Raw genomic sequence first — 12,305 nt, forward strand, 5'->3', positions numbered from 1 at the left:
TATTATTATTATTATTATTATTATTATTATTATTATTATTATTATTATTATTTTCATTTGTTGTGTGCTTATAGCAGTAGATGGAACCCACAGATTTTAGCAGTGCTTGATAATATCTGACTGGCTTTTAAAATACAGTGCATGAGCAGTCTCTCTTGATCTGGAACTGCAGCCATTTTGTCTCAAAGGAGTTAATGTCATTCTTGCTTGTCTTTTTCTCTGTCTTGCAGATCTTGCTCATCTCAGATTATTTCTATGCCTACCTACAGAGGGAGTACTACCTCACTCATGGGATCTTCTTAATAAGAAAAGACAGGACAGACCCCATGTTGGTTCTCAAATAAAGCTGCCATCCAAGATGACTTGGGAAAAATACTCCTATGAGAAACAGATAATACTTGGATGGGTGAGTCTGATTTTTAGGAAGATATCTCTTTTTTTTGCATATGGAGAAAGGGCTGCAGTTTGGAGAAAAACTGATACTGGTACAGACTTTGTTATAAAGAGCATGGGAACGGGTTGTGGGCTGTAGCCCCCATTGGAAGCTTCTTTCTCCGGCCATTGTATTTCTGTGAACCTGTCATCAGTCGTGGGAGAATCGTGTTGAAATGCATTTGGACTGAAACCAAGTTTGCACCTGGAGAAAAACAAGACCATAGTTGAGGATGCTCACAAGTTCTGCACAAACTGCTGGGAATTTTCTCTTTCAGGAAAAGGAATGGTTTCAATAAACATCTGTTTAGTTCCTCTTGCTGTTCCGCTTCCACTGCTTGACTTGGCAACTCACCTGCCTGATATACAGAACCTTTGGAGAATGAGCAGCTGCTCTTATATATTGGACACCTTTTTCATCTTGCACTGATGTTGGAGGCCCTGGATGGCTTGTGTATGGGATTGTGCTCTAGGAAAATGGTTGATGCCAGCATGATAATTCAGAATGAAGCTGTTGATTGAACCTTAGTTAGGAGGGACATGGAGAGTTAAGTTCTAAATACTCAGACATGAGGCAGAGAACTGTTAGGAGAATTCTTGCTTCCTCTTTTAAAAAGAGAAGACTATGCCCATCCCTATGAATGTAGAACTGTCTCATTTATGTGTGATTTTAGTAAAAAATGCATAATGTAGGAGACCCATGGCAAGGCTTATCAACTAGAGCAGTCATGGAGAGGCTACCAAATCAATCCATCTTTTAAAGATATTTATCAAAATTCCTCCAACCTTTCAACTGTTCTTTTATTTTGCAAGCATGTCATGTGTATTCATACTTGTGGCATTTTGAGACAAAAAGCTGGAAAATATCCAGTTTCTTTGTAAATGGGAACATTCTTTTTCTGTGAGATGTTTAAGCCTTTCAGTAGTTCACCATTACAAATTTCACCCAAAGTGTTAAATCTGTAGCAGGGGGGAGTAGTATAATGTGACTGTATTAGAAAAGCAGCTATGCAAAAATGGTTGTCCCAACCCACCCACTTGCAGTGCTGCGTGTTCTGTAGAATTTCCTCTCTTCAGTAACCAAGATACAGATATTTTTGTTGATTTGGTTGGTGCTTGCTGTTATTTTTATCTCTTCTCATCCAACACAGTTATAGCTGGCTTTTCTCTCTGACTTTTACTTTAAAAGTGTTTCCCAAATGAGAGCAAGCTAAAGTCTAACAGAAGCCCAATTACAAAACACTTTATCTTTGGATCTACGAGCAAAAGAGACTGGATTTGGATCCACTGAAGTTACAGTGAAATATGTCCTTTGTCTCTCCTCCCCCAAAAGCCACTCTGCAGGGCATAATCTCTTTCTTTCGTATAATCTATTTCTTATTAAGCAATCTTTCAAAAGGAATTTAAAATAAAATAAAGAAGCATTGCCTTACTGATTGACAAGCCATGATTTGTTTAGCAGATATCCACAAATGGCTACCACATAACTGAGCAGAGATTCAACAGACATAACCCTTCCTTAAAGAATTGTTCGAAGATGCCTTCAAAGACAGTCAAAAAGGTTGTCAAAGGTAGAATGCTTTTGAGTTGAAATGTACATTTAAAGGGGGCAGAGTATTTTGCAGAGTATAATTTTCACACTTCAGATAATTCAGTCCATAGAACATATGAAGGGAGCAGAACTATGGCAGAAAGCTCCACTTCCAATTTATTGTCCTGTCCGATAAGACTGGTTGCCCCCAATTTCATGCTTAGTAGTCTCTCTGACCTGCAAATAGCATGGCCAGTTCTTCCCTATACAGTACAAGCTTTTGGCTGGCATCCTAATAGTGAGATTATTTTGCATATGTTGTGCTATACATGGAGGGCAGATGATGTACCATTCTGCTGACAGAGGTAGAAGCAGAGTTGCAGTTACAACAGTGTTGCACTTACACACTGTGCCTTGTGGTTGTGTATTGCACAACAGCACCCATTCATTGAAGTGTTGAATACTGTTGTTATTCTGCATGGGGACTGCAGTGCTGATGTAGCATATCTCTGTATGTAGATATTTACTCTAAGCCAGTGATGGTGAACCTTTTAGAGGCAGAGTGCCCAAACTGCAAGCCAAGCCCCACTTATTTACTGCAAAGTGTCGTGTCTCTCTGGCTTTCTAGTAACAAACTCTGGCAAACTCTGTCTTGGGGCGACGGCACGTGTGCCTACAGAGAGGGCTCTGAGTGCCACCTCTGGCATGCGTGCCATAGGTTCACTATCACTGTTCTAAACTGAGGGGATGTTGGGTTGTAGTTATTGTGTGCTACAAAGAGAAACTATGTGGCCAAGAATTTGTACAGAAAATGCACACTGATAATTTACTCCTAGTGCATCCTTTGGACACACATTCACTTGTGGGAACAGCAGTTGTACAGCGACGATTAGTGGTTTTTTAAAAAAAAAACATTTTGTAGGCAAGTCTGAAAAATGAGTCCATTATAAATCAAGATAATTTGACCTATCCTGATATTTGTTACAGATTATTCACTTGAGGTTTATAATCTGATTACAAACAGTTCACATGAAGAATGACCTGAGTTAATGATCTGTTTAAAAGCAGATATTGCTTTTGACAGTCACTGTTTTTTGCAAACATTTGCCCCACTCAGGGATGTCTCAAATTTCCTTTGGACATTTTATCTCAGATAACAGAAAAATATGACAAAGATGTGCTTTGGCTGGTTTGGAGAAAATCTGAGGTTTCAAGATTGTTTTACTCAACTCATTTAACTAAGCACAGGTTTTGCAACATGAGTTTGTTTGGCAGATAGAAGTTTCTCTGACAGATTGCTTCTCAAATGAGGAATTGCCAAAGCCACAGACAATGGGTCAAAATAGTGGAAGACAAGAGAGGAGAGAAGGGGAGCCAGTATGTGTGTGGCACGTGACTGTTGACTGTGTTTTTTGGGTACTCTGAGTATATCAGCTTTTGATGTGCTGCTGCTGCATCTTTTTATCTGGGGCAGGAGGAGGGAAGAAGTAGCCATCATTTCAGTTGATTTACAATCTGAACTGCAAGTTTTTTCTGCTGTGTTAAGTGCAAGGTTGTACTTCGATGGGAGACCGCCAATGAATACCAGGTGCTGAAGGCTGTATTTCAGAGGAAGAAACTAGCAAAAACCACCTCTGAGTTTTCCTTGCCTGAGAAAACCTTATGAAATTCATGGGGCCACCATAAATTGACCGGCATAAGTCAACAGGAAGGCATGTATGTGTGTGTGCTCTCTCTCTCTCTGGCTCATACACATACGTTTTCTGTAGTTGTAAGAATGGTGGACTGCACACACAATGGGTACTGTAAGTCCTGTTCTTGCAAAGCACTGTGTGCATAGTTGACTCTATATAAATAAGAAACAAAGCTGTGCCAAACAGGTGATTTAACATACCATTGCTATGCTACAGTGTTTTTCTATTGCCACAAATGGCAGCCATTGAAAACTCGGCATGGATAGCAACTTCACAACATGAGGCTTCATTATATACGTATTAGACTATTTCAATATGTTACTAGCAGAGGGGGCAAGAAAGCAAAGATAACCAGAGAGGGTTGTAAACTGATCTGGTTTTGCCTAGAAGTAAAGATGCACACTTGTTAAGATAAATAGTGTTTAAAGTATATCCCTTACTATAAAACATTGTTCAGGTCACCACAAAATGGCCGCTTTATCTGAATTCTGAGCTTTTGGTTGCAACAGAGAGAAATTCGTATGTTGATAGCCAGATTAATCTCATGTAGAAAATACAATTTGTTTCCCTTTCCACAGGGCCATTCATTCACTCGTGGAGCTCTCACTGCTTTTTGTTCTCTTTTGTAAACTGGAAAAATGATCATTTTTGTATGCTATGCACAACACAAGACCATTTCCCTCTCAACTGTTCTTTGCTTTGTATGTATTATTTTGTTTATGCTTACATGCAAGGGATGGGAGTGAGAGAAATGAATATTAGGCACAATCATGTTCATGTCTGTGTGTGCATATTTACAGAACTCTACAGCTCAAATGGAACAGGTGGCTGCCATGCATACATAGTGGCCAGTTGGTAAGAAAGGTCTAGGGACATGCAAAGTGCTATAAAACCTTTTAGCTAAATGTAATTAATGTAACATAATCTTTTCTCTGCCTTGGCTCAGCTGTGTCCTCATTCTAGCGTTTCCCCCACCCCCCCATTTTCATCCTCTTAAATCCTAATCTGGGCTGGCATGCAGAAACCCTGGAGCTGCAGCATCCTGGCACTGAGTGGTTGCCATGGCATCAGCCATTTTATTTTCCATGTGACTGAAGGGCATCTGTGTGTAGGATAACAGAGACAGTCCTTGTCCTACCCCTACCCCTTTCTCCCAAACTGTAGCCTTATTTTGGAATTAAGGCTACAATCAATCACTTCCTGGCTGGGCAAATGAGGGCAAGGGCTTCTGCTTGCCCAAAAGTGAGAAAAGGGAATTGTTAAGAGGTATTCTTCCTAAGTTGTGGCTACTAAAATCCATAAGCATAAGCAAATGGAAGGCCCATGTATAGGGTTTAAAAGCATGTTCTAAGCTGAGATGCACATTTTTTTGAGGCTGGACCTGTTGGATGTCAACTTGAATTATAGCTAACACACCATAACAAGCTTTATATGTATCGATGCCCATCTTCTCTTGGAGAAAACTCTGATGAGCTTTGAATAACACTGACATTGTTTGAAAACTATGGAAAGGGCAACAGCTGAAGTTAGATTCTCCAAAACCAACTTAATTCAGTACTTGGGGAACTTTGGACCTGTACATACAAGTCAGGAAGACTACTGTCTGTATCATTTTCTTGCTTGAGTGATGTCTCTTGTATCTGACAGTTCTTCGGCCAGGATGACGGAAATATCTGAATAGCAATTTATCAGAATGAGTTTTAAGAGGTAATGGCTTGCTTAGATATGAGATTATTTTCCTCCAAATGACAGGATCTGCACAGCAGGCTGTCAAACTAGCAAAAGTAAAGCTACGAGGCATGAACAAATGGGTGCCAACAGCTGCTGTGGGAATGTGGTTTCTGTCTGTGCCATGTTAAAGTAGGATCAAAGGGGAGTTGAACTGTTCTTACAGAAATGGAGACATGAGTGCACAGGAGAAGGGAGGAAATGGTATATTTGGAGACCATATCCAAATGACTACATGGCTTCCCTGGAGCGCTGGAACTGCTTCATTTGTTCTTCTGATGGTAATCATCTTATTGCTTAAAGCTGGCTGCAGTGTTGTCTTCAGCAATTTGTCTTCCCTGTGGTACTATCTCTGTATTCTTAAAGGGAGGAAGGGCACTAAATTTGTCACAGAGTTTAACCTTAGCATTAAAAAGCAGGGAGCATGGGCTCTTAGCATTTCTGTTTAAAACAAGCTTCTCGTCGTTATGATTTCATATATAGGCTTTAAAATATGTGGGCATCGCCTGAAGAAGTCTATGGACCTGATGAAATCTCCAAAGGAGTCAGGGTTCTGTGTTGCCCATTGGTTCTTCCCATGATAGACAAAATTAGAATAAATTATTCAAACAGACAATAATTATGCAACTTTGCACAATTAATATAGGCCACAGGATTATACGTATTTTTATTTTGTTATTCAAATTATTTTTTAGTACGTGTTCACTGAACAGTTGAGTCTAATTTATGCAAACTGCGCAACTGTTCTTTTTACCTGAATTAAACACAGGGCTATGTGTGAACATGTAACTTGGGATTACTAGTTATCTCCCAATTCTCAATGGCTGCAACTACAGAGGGCTTGAAGGTAGGTTTCAGAGGTACTGGAATGGCGTGTGAAGCCCCTGAGATCTTGTGTCAAATATTATATATTGTGTGAATAATTACTTCTGGCAGCATTCTTTCCTCACAGGAGCAGTGTCTGTCCTGGGACTTGCTGCCAGATCTGTTGCTGTATTTCACTTCTGTTAAGAGAATTCAAGGTCAGCTTTTGCCTTTCCTATCTTGTGCATTCTTGCTCACACCTGCACAGAACACAAAACACCCTTGTTCTATCACAGTAGCAGTGCTCATCCCCTTTTGTTAAGGAGCAGAGAAATATCTATTAGTGCAAGAAATTCTTATTCTCATTGCATTTTGTGTATGTCCCTTTTTTCTTTCTTTCTTTCTTTTTTTGCATTGTGAAAGGCGAAAAGTTCAAATGGAGAGAAAACCTTGCCTCTCCTCCTCCAGTGCAGCAGAGCAGCTGGTATGACTGTGCAATTGATTGCTTCTAAAATAGCTCCTAATCAAAGTGGAAGAACAACTATGGTGAACCATATTAGAAGAAATTAAATTCTATATTATCAAATGACTTTCAGGTTCCAAAAAAATATTCCTCTCTAAATGAGTGAACTGGGCTTTTTTTTAAAGCCTTTGTTGCGAGAACTGGTAACAAAGTCTCTACTAAAAGATCAAATTAAATATTTCTATACATTTCTCCTGCAGCTGCTGAAAAACTGCTCTATCCAGTATAATAAGGCTATTCTTTCACCTCCACTATCCATTGGCCATGTTTCTATTACAGCTCCTTTTATGAAGAAAAGGATGCTCAAGGGACAGGGAATGGAAGAGGCAGGCAGGCAGATATCATATGCTTGTTTCTTCTTTGTGGCCTCTGGACTCACACAAATGGATTATCCTGTGCCTTTTGGAGCACTCTGTAGCATTCTAAAGTGTTGGCAGAAGCCCTGGCCATCTTTGCCAACCCTATGTAGGAGGCTCCCAACGAAACCCTCCAGTTCCTTTTCCTCGTCATGAACAGTGTTCGTGTACTCAAATTGGAAATCTTCTGAGGACGGATCATCTGCATGGGTTTCTAGCCATACTGGCTTCTTTTAAGAAATGTGTTGAATGAAAAACTGCTTGACAGAATGGCAAGTTATGCAGGACAACCAAAATCAGGACTTTTGATAGATGAATGGTTCCATTCCAGACTATGAATGGCCTGCCGGATGAGATCCGTCTTATAACCACCTTAGACAGCTTTTAAAAAGCTGTTAAGACGGATCTCTTCCGGCAGGCCTTTCCTGAATAGACGCCTGGCCACCCAAGAGAGAAAGTAATGGATCGATCCCGTTTACTGTTTGCTTGTCTACAGTTGGTTTGTTTTTATCTATTGTTTAAATTGTTACTTATCTTTTAACATGTTTTAAAGTGTAAAATGTTTGATTCTATTTTAAGGGAGGGAGGGTTGGGGGATATGAACTGTATAATTTTTAATGTTGTAAGCTGCCCCGATTGCCTGAGTGCAGATGGGGTGGGATATAAATAAATTTTATTATTTTATTATTATTATTATTACTCACTGATTTTGTAAATAAAGACAGAAACAAGAGAAGACAACCTCCATCCCATCTGAACCTTTGGTTGATCATTCTGGATTGCATTTACACAAAGAGCACTGGACTTTAAAAGGACTGTTTACATTAAGCAGAAGCCAAGGAGACCCTCAACATAATTCAAAGTTGTGAGATGAATTGTTTTATTTTGCTTTATTCTTGTGTTGTTTTGTATAAGTTGTTTACTTAATAATAATAATAATATGTGCCGAATGCAGCACTAAAATTCTGGGCCAAGGTGGGCATTTGAGATGCCTTCAGTATATGAGAAGTCCCATATTGTTGCATGTTGTGTGTATGCATTATGCAGCATTCACACTGCAGGCCAGACACAATAGAGAGTGCTGCCTTAAAATTATTCTGTACAAGCAGGCCTTAAAACCACAAGAGCCTGTGCATTGTAAGCAACCTTCGACTATTAGAGACAAAGCTGGCCTCAGTCGTGATGAATGCTGGCTCTTCTAAACGAAAGGCTGCAAGTATGTTGGTAGTACATCCGCTAAGAAGGTCAGCAGTGGTACTGGGGATGTCATCTTATTGTCCATGGACTGTGGGCAGATATCTTGAGACTGTGGTGCAGACTGGCCTAAAGCACAAACATATCACTCCTGCCTTCCCAGGGTCACACAGTATATACATACCCAACTCATTTCCAGGCAAGCATTCTCTGAAGATGCCAGCCACAGATGCTGGCGAAATGGCAGGAAGAAACTGTTCTAGATCATGGCCACACAGCTAGAAAATCCCACAAAAAACTATAAGAAGAAGAGATTGAAAGAACACTATTCTCCTCAGCCGCCTTCACATTTGGCTGAAGCTATGGCTTGCTGAGCCATCAACTCTTCAGGGAAGTTGCCTCAGAGACTTTTTCACAAGACCATGATATCTCTCTTGCCAGCTTCTCTGAAACTGTACTGTGTACATGGTGTATTGTGTACTGTGGTGACAGAGACCATCTCCATCCAGGATGGAAGGTCAGATTGCCATGTTTTGGAGGGAGAAATACAGGAATCCTCTGTTGATCAAGTTAGTTTCTCCTCCGGCTCAAGTCTTGATTCAAGAGAAGCCTCTTCTGTCAATTCCATCTCCATGTTGACACCAACACTGATACCATTCCAGGTCACTCTTGTTCCAGTTTGGACATTGAGTCGGCTTCTTCCATTGATTATTACAGGAGCAGATGATATTGTTGATTCCATCCAGACTGTCCATAGCCAACAATACCATGGCTATTATAGATATCGATCCTCTTCTTGGGAATCCTACTATTCTGAGGTCAGCTCTTCTACTGGCAACGTTCTGTGCATTATACTTGCCAATGTAGGAATGAAGCTTCCTTGAGATGTAAGACACCATTTGGACCACAACCAGTCTGTTGTGCTGGCCTCCGTTTGACAAGGTTGAGCATCTGTTGACCTACGTTTCAAGCCCAGGCTGTGCCTCAGCCAACTCAAGGCCAGGAAACTGCATCTGGAATGAAGAAAAAATCCATGCCTTCTACCTCTACTGTTGCCGTTGCTTGACAGACCATCCATCTTTCTATGATGACTGGGACTTCCAGGTCTGGATCTAATTCTGATTATGTGGTTGTGTCTTCTGAGTTGGATGCCATGGACCTTTCCTCCCCAACTGATGATGCTTAAACCAGGGGCCACGCTGGGTGGTGGAATCTGAGATCTGTAGGCCAAAAGGTAACTGTTTCAAATGCTGCAAGTGACCAACCCCTTGGGTGCAAGAAGCAATCTCTGGCTTAAAAAGAAGTGGTGTTTCTTGTCATCCCAATGCATTTTTAGAGTGGGCAGGCATCGTCTGCACACACGCACAACCACCCTACTTCTTCCTCAAACTTCATTCCTTTCTAGTGTGCTGCTATAGCCAGAATATGGGGTGCTTTAAATCAGTGGTTCACAAATTTTGTTCTCAGCTCACAGAAACGCGAGGCAGCATGGTGTAGTGATTTGAACACTGCATTATTACTCTGGAGACAAGAGTCTGAATCCCTGCTCAGCCATGGAAACCCACTGGGTGACCTTGGGCAAGCCACAGTCTCTCAGCCAAAAAGCAAAGGAAAACCCCCTCTGAAAAAAGCTTGACAGAGAAAGTTTTGCCATGGCCTTCCTCTGAGGCTGAGAGTGTAATTCAAAAATTATGTCATAAGCCTGGCTTTTAAATAAACTACTGTATAACTGTTTTCAACACAAAAACACCCCCCATGGACAGGACAACCCACCTGAACACAGATGGAGTGCAGATGCTGTTTACATCTGTATGTAGTAAGTGAAAAGATAAACACTTTGCCATCCCGTATGTAGCCACTTATAAACAGGGGAAGCAAAAAGTGGCATAGGGAATCACGTCTTCAAAAATAGCACTTGTACATCAGAGACAGAGAAACACAGAGGTGATCAAGAAATGGAGGAATGGGATCTACCACTCTTACACGAGGACACAATTTTCATTTATCTTTATTTATATAGATATTTTTAATAGATTTGATGGTGCACTTGTTTTTTTCCTTTCAGACATACTTTTTTGGTATATTTTTTTAAAAAAAGAAAAAAGTAGCTATATAAATCAGTACATTTCTTCAGTGAATTTGCCACAATGGGACTAAAACCAGCAAAAATAAAGAAATCCATGCATGAGAAAAAAAATGGGTTGACTTTTCTTTAAAAAAAGAAAACCAAAAAAAAAAAAAATATCGACAGAGAAGCAGCACAAGGTACGACAGATCTGTGAAAATTAAGCTAATTCCACTCTCACCTCTACTACATTTTTAAAGTGCGAAAAAGCATGGGGTTGGTTGGTTGAATCTACATAATACAAGCGAATTATATCCCCCAGTGTACTTAAAAAATAATAAAATAAATCTAAAAGATATACATTATACACAGTCCTGTAGAGGATGCCTACATCTACTCTGTAGCACCAAGAATTGATATGCAAGTAATTAAAATCAATTAAAAATTCATGGAGCAACAATAGAAGTTTTAATTTACTCTTCAGTTTGTTTTTGTCTTCAAACTTGCTGCTTTTTTTTTATAGAAAAGTTTAGTGGACAAGCCCATCCCCATGCCCCAGCAGGTGAGGACGCTGTTTCTTTTTGTGTCCTCAGCCTTCTAAAAGCTCCACCAGTTTGGCATTGGACTAAGAAACCAAGAAAGACATAATAAGAGAGCACAAAAGAGAGACAGAGAAGGTGCAGCAAGGAAAGTGGGAGGGAGCAGTAAATGCTGCACACAATAGGCAAAGGCAGAGGGGGGCTGGGTTCCACACACACACACACACATATACACACATCCTCCCAAACTATCTTGGTCTGTTGCACTGTGAAGTTGGGAGGTTGCGTTTGTGCCCCTCCTGAGTCACATGCCTCTCTTTCCAAGGTGAGGAGTGTTGGGGAGGCAGGGATGTTGATGCAACAGTTTGGAGTCAGTCCTCTGATAAAGACGATGATGTTGATGTGTATCAGTAGCCAAAAGTTTCTTGCGAGGCATAGACCATGTAGAGGAAGCCATCTTCATCCTTCTCTTGTTCATATATCTCAGAGATAGGGGTGGAAACACTCACCATGCTGTGCTGGTTCACCAACAGGAAGAAAGCCTGGGTTGGATTCAGTTGCAGCCGACGTCTGTAAGAAATGCAGGTAGCAATTATTCCAGCAGAATTTAAACAGATGTCTAGCATATCTGCATTATTTATTCCAATCAGAGAGCAGTGGGAGTCTTAGGGGTTGCATTAGTCCCCTATGAGCCCCTCAGAAGCTGCACCTGCACTGCAACCCACCCCCAACTGTTTTGCCATCCAAATGTCCCTCATCTGAAACTACAGGGGGCATTTTCACCAAGATTTTAGCCTCCTCATCCCAGCCCAATTTAGGTGCAGGTCTTTTTCTGAAACTGGCCTTTTCTGGGCCTAAAATAGCTAGCGCTCAAATGTGACAAAATCTGGTGGAAATGTAAGAAGGCAAAAAAGTTTTGGTCAGATATATGGAAAGCAATAAACAAAATATTAAGTATAAAACCGGAGAATAAGCCAGAAATTTTTGTTAAATATGATTAGTGAGGAACTAGAAAAGAAATTCGGATGTGTATTATTTTATATGATTTTTTCCGCCAGCATGGTCTACGCTAGATTTTGGAAAAATAAAGCAATCCCAAAGGTTGAGGATTGGCTATTAAAATTGCAAGAATTGGCAGACCTAGATAAATTGACAAGGAAATTGGGGTATGAAAAACCAGACAAATTTTTAGAGAGTTGAAAACAGGTTTTTGAGTTTTTAGAAAATAAATGGGGGTCATTGACAACCACCTCTCTAAAAGATTGGTGATTAAGCTATTAATGAGCAGTTCAGAAGAATAATGAAGTTATTGTAGATTGTTTGAGCATTATAAAATGGAAGTAAAATGGAAAATGCATAAGTAAAGGCAGAGAGATCATTTACTATCTCATGAGAGAGAGAGAGAGAGAGAGGGCGCAGCTGACGTGTCAGCCGGAGCT

The 12,305-nt window shown here is 40.4% G+C and overlaps 3 protein-coding genes across 5 annotated transcripts in view; 1 reads left to right on the plus strand and 2 right to left on the minus strand.

Moving 5' to 3' along the window:
* PIGU (phosphatidylinositol glycan anchor biosynthesis class U) overlaps nucleotides 1-751 on the plus strand; it is a 50,744-nt gene extending 49,993 nt beyond the window's left edge. Inside the window, exon 12 of the mRNA XM_042465846.1 lies at nucleotides 231-751. Coding sequence (XP_042321780.1) covers nucleotides 231-344 — 114 coding nt within the window. The 3' untranslated portion in view covers nucleotides 345-751. The remainder of the gene's footprint in view (nucleotides 1-230) is intronic.
* Nucleotides 1-12,305, minus strand: part of ITCH (itchy E3 ubiquitin protein ligase) — a 603,853-nt gene that overhangs the window by 455,407 nt on the left and 136,141 nt on the right. The window lies entirely within an intron of this gene.
* MAP1LC3A (microtubule associated protein 1 light chain 3 alpha) overlaps nucleotides 10,848-12,305 on the minus strand; it is a 34,987-nt gene continuing 33,529 nt past the window's right edge. For both annotated transcript variants that reach the window (XM_042465852.1, XM_042465853.1), the window contains one exon: nucleotides 10,848-11,436. In XM_042465852.1, coding sequence (XP_042321786.1) covers nucleotides 11,274-11,436 — 163 coding nt within the window. In that variant the 3' untranslated portion in view covers nucleotides 10,848-11,273. The remainder of the gene's footprint in view (nucleotides 11,437-12,305) is intronic.

Source organism: Sceloporus undulatus, chromosome 4 (assembly GCF_019175285.1).
Source record: "Sceloporus undulatus isolate JIND9_A2432 ecotype Alabama chromosome 4, SceUnd_v1.1, whole genome shotgun sequence".
NCBI classification, from domain to species: Eukaryota; Metazoa; Chordata; class Lepidosauria; order Squamata; family Phrynosomatidae; genus Sceloporus; species Sceloporus undulatus.